This window comes from Mastomys coucha, unplaced genomic scaffold (genome assembly GCF_008632895.1).
Source record: "Mastomys coucha isolate ucsf_1 unplaced genomic scaffold, UCSF_Mcou_1 pScaffold18, whole genome shotgun sequence".
Classification (NCBI taxonomy): Eukaryota; Metazoa; Chordata; class Mammalia; order Rodentia; family Muridae; genus Mastomys; species Mastomys coucha.
In genome coordinates this window covers 86,323,670-86,325,396 of record NW_022196900.1, presented here as the reverse complement: position 1 = coordinate 86,325,396, position 1,727 = coordinate 86,323,670, and the positions used below count along the sequence as shown (strand labels likewise).

The following is a 1,727-nucleotide window of genomic DNA, read 5'->3' as shown; positions in this document are numbered from 1 at the left end:
CAAATCCCAGCAACCACATGGTGGCTCACAACCACCCATAATGAGATCTGATACCCTCTTCTAGTGTGGCTGAAGACAGCTACAGTGTACTTATGTATAACAATAAATAAATCTTTAAAAAGAAAAGAAAAGAAAAGAAAATTGTGTTTGGGCCATTATCTGCTCTTTCAATTGACTCTAATCTCTTTGACATTTATACACAGCCGCATGTGTGTGTGTGTGTGTGTGTGTGTGTGTGTGATTGTGAGGGTGACCGTTGATGTCACCCTGATGTTGAATGCAGTTAAGAAAAAAGACTGATTCCTCTCCACTCACTCCCAGGTTTGCTACAAGGTCTGACTCCTGACCCCTGGCTATACCTCTGTACCGGAAACCTGAGACTCTGCCCTTTGCCCTCCTCCTCACCCCTGCAGAAATAGTGTCATTCCTCTATCTCAGCCCCAGGGAACTTCGAGGTGAGATAACCTAACTGCCACCCTCGGAACAAACTTATTTAAAGGACTATAGGAGAGCTGGACTATAGGGTGTGGCTTATAGGAGAGCTGGACTGTAGGGTGTGGCTTATAGGAGAGCTGGACTGTAGGGTGTGGCTTATAGGAGAGCTGGACTATAGGGTGTGGCTTATAGGAGAGCTGGACTATAGGGTGTGGCTTATAGGAGAGCTAGACTAGGGTGTAGTTTATAGGAGAGCTGGACTATAGGGTGTGGCTTATAGGAGAGCTAGACTAGGGTGTAGCTTATAGGAGAGCTGGACTATAGGGTGTGGCTTACTCAGTAGAGTGCTCACTTTGCAAGTATGAAGCCCTGCCTCTGATTCCCAACCCTGCATAGATTGTAGGTTGTGGAGTGAGAAGAATAAGGCATTCAAGGTCACCTTTGGTAATCCAAGAGCTTTTGGCAAACCTGGAATCTGTGAGATCCTGCCTTTAAAAAGGAGGAGGAGGAGGAGGAGGAGGAGGAGGAGGGGGGAGGAGGAGGGAGGAGGGAGGAGGGAAAGGAAGGTAGCTAGATAACAGAATTGGCCTCTCAGTCACCTCTGGGGTCTGCCTTGTTGTCCCCATTCCTGGATGTCAGGTAATCGCCCTTTCGCTTGAGAACATCTGTCATGGGCTCTCTCACTTGACAGGGCAGCATCTCCAGATTCATCTGACTAGAGTCCCACTGTGGTGACCAGAACATCACTGCTCTCTCGTGACCTCAGTTCCCTCATCTGTCACAGAGGAAGCAACAAGGTTAAATGGCTGAGATTGGCTGAGCGCCTGACCTGGGGATCATGTGATGTCTCTGGAAAGCTCCTAACGGGACTCACACCACACGGAGCAGGTAGTAAACAAACCGCTGCTGTTGCCATTCCCCAAAGTGTCATCTTCTCTTGTGTCTTTCCCTCAAACCCCAGCTCTACCCACAGTCCACAAAAAGTGCAGGCATGACAGCTTCCTATGTTCAAGATCCTCCGTGCGTACACATGTGTCTGCGTGTGTGTGTGTGTGTGTGTGTGTGTTTGTGTGATCGTGTGTGCCCATTCCTAGAGAGGAGTCCCGTGTCAGTCACTCTCCACCTTACTCCTTGAGACAGGGTCTCTCACTGACCCTAGCGCTCCCCGTTTCAGCTAGACTCACTGACCAGTGAGCTCCAGGTATCTTCCCATCTCTGCCCCCCAGCCCTGGGATTGTAGGCGCATGCTGCAGTTCTTGGCTTTTACATGGGTGATGAGGATTTGAACTCAG

The 1,727-nt window shown here is 49.4% G+C and overlaps 1 protein-coding gene across 1 annotated transcript in view; it reads right to left on the bottom strand.

The window, feature by feature from the left end:
- Window positions 1-1,146, bottom strand: part of Spocd1 (SPOC domain containing 1) — a 36,291-nt gene extending 35,145 nt beyond the window's left edge. The window contains exon 1 of the mRNA XM_031377030.1: window positions 1,035-1,146. Coding sequence (XP_031232890.1) covers window positions 1,035-1,146 — 112 coding nt within the window. The remainder of the gene's footprint in view (window positions 1-1,034) is intronic.
- Window positions 1,147-1,727: the final 581 nt, after the last annotated feature.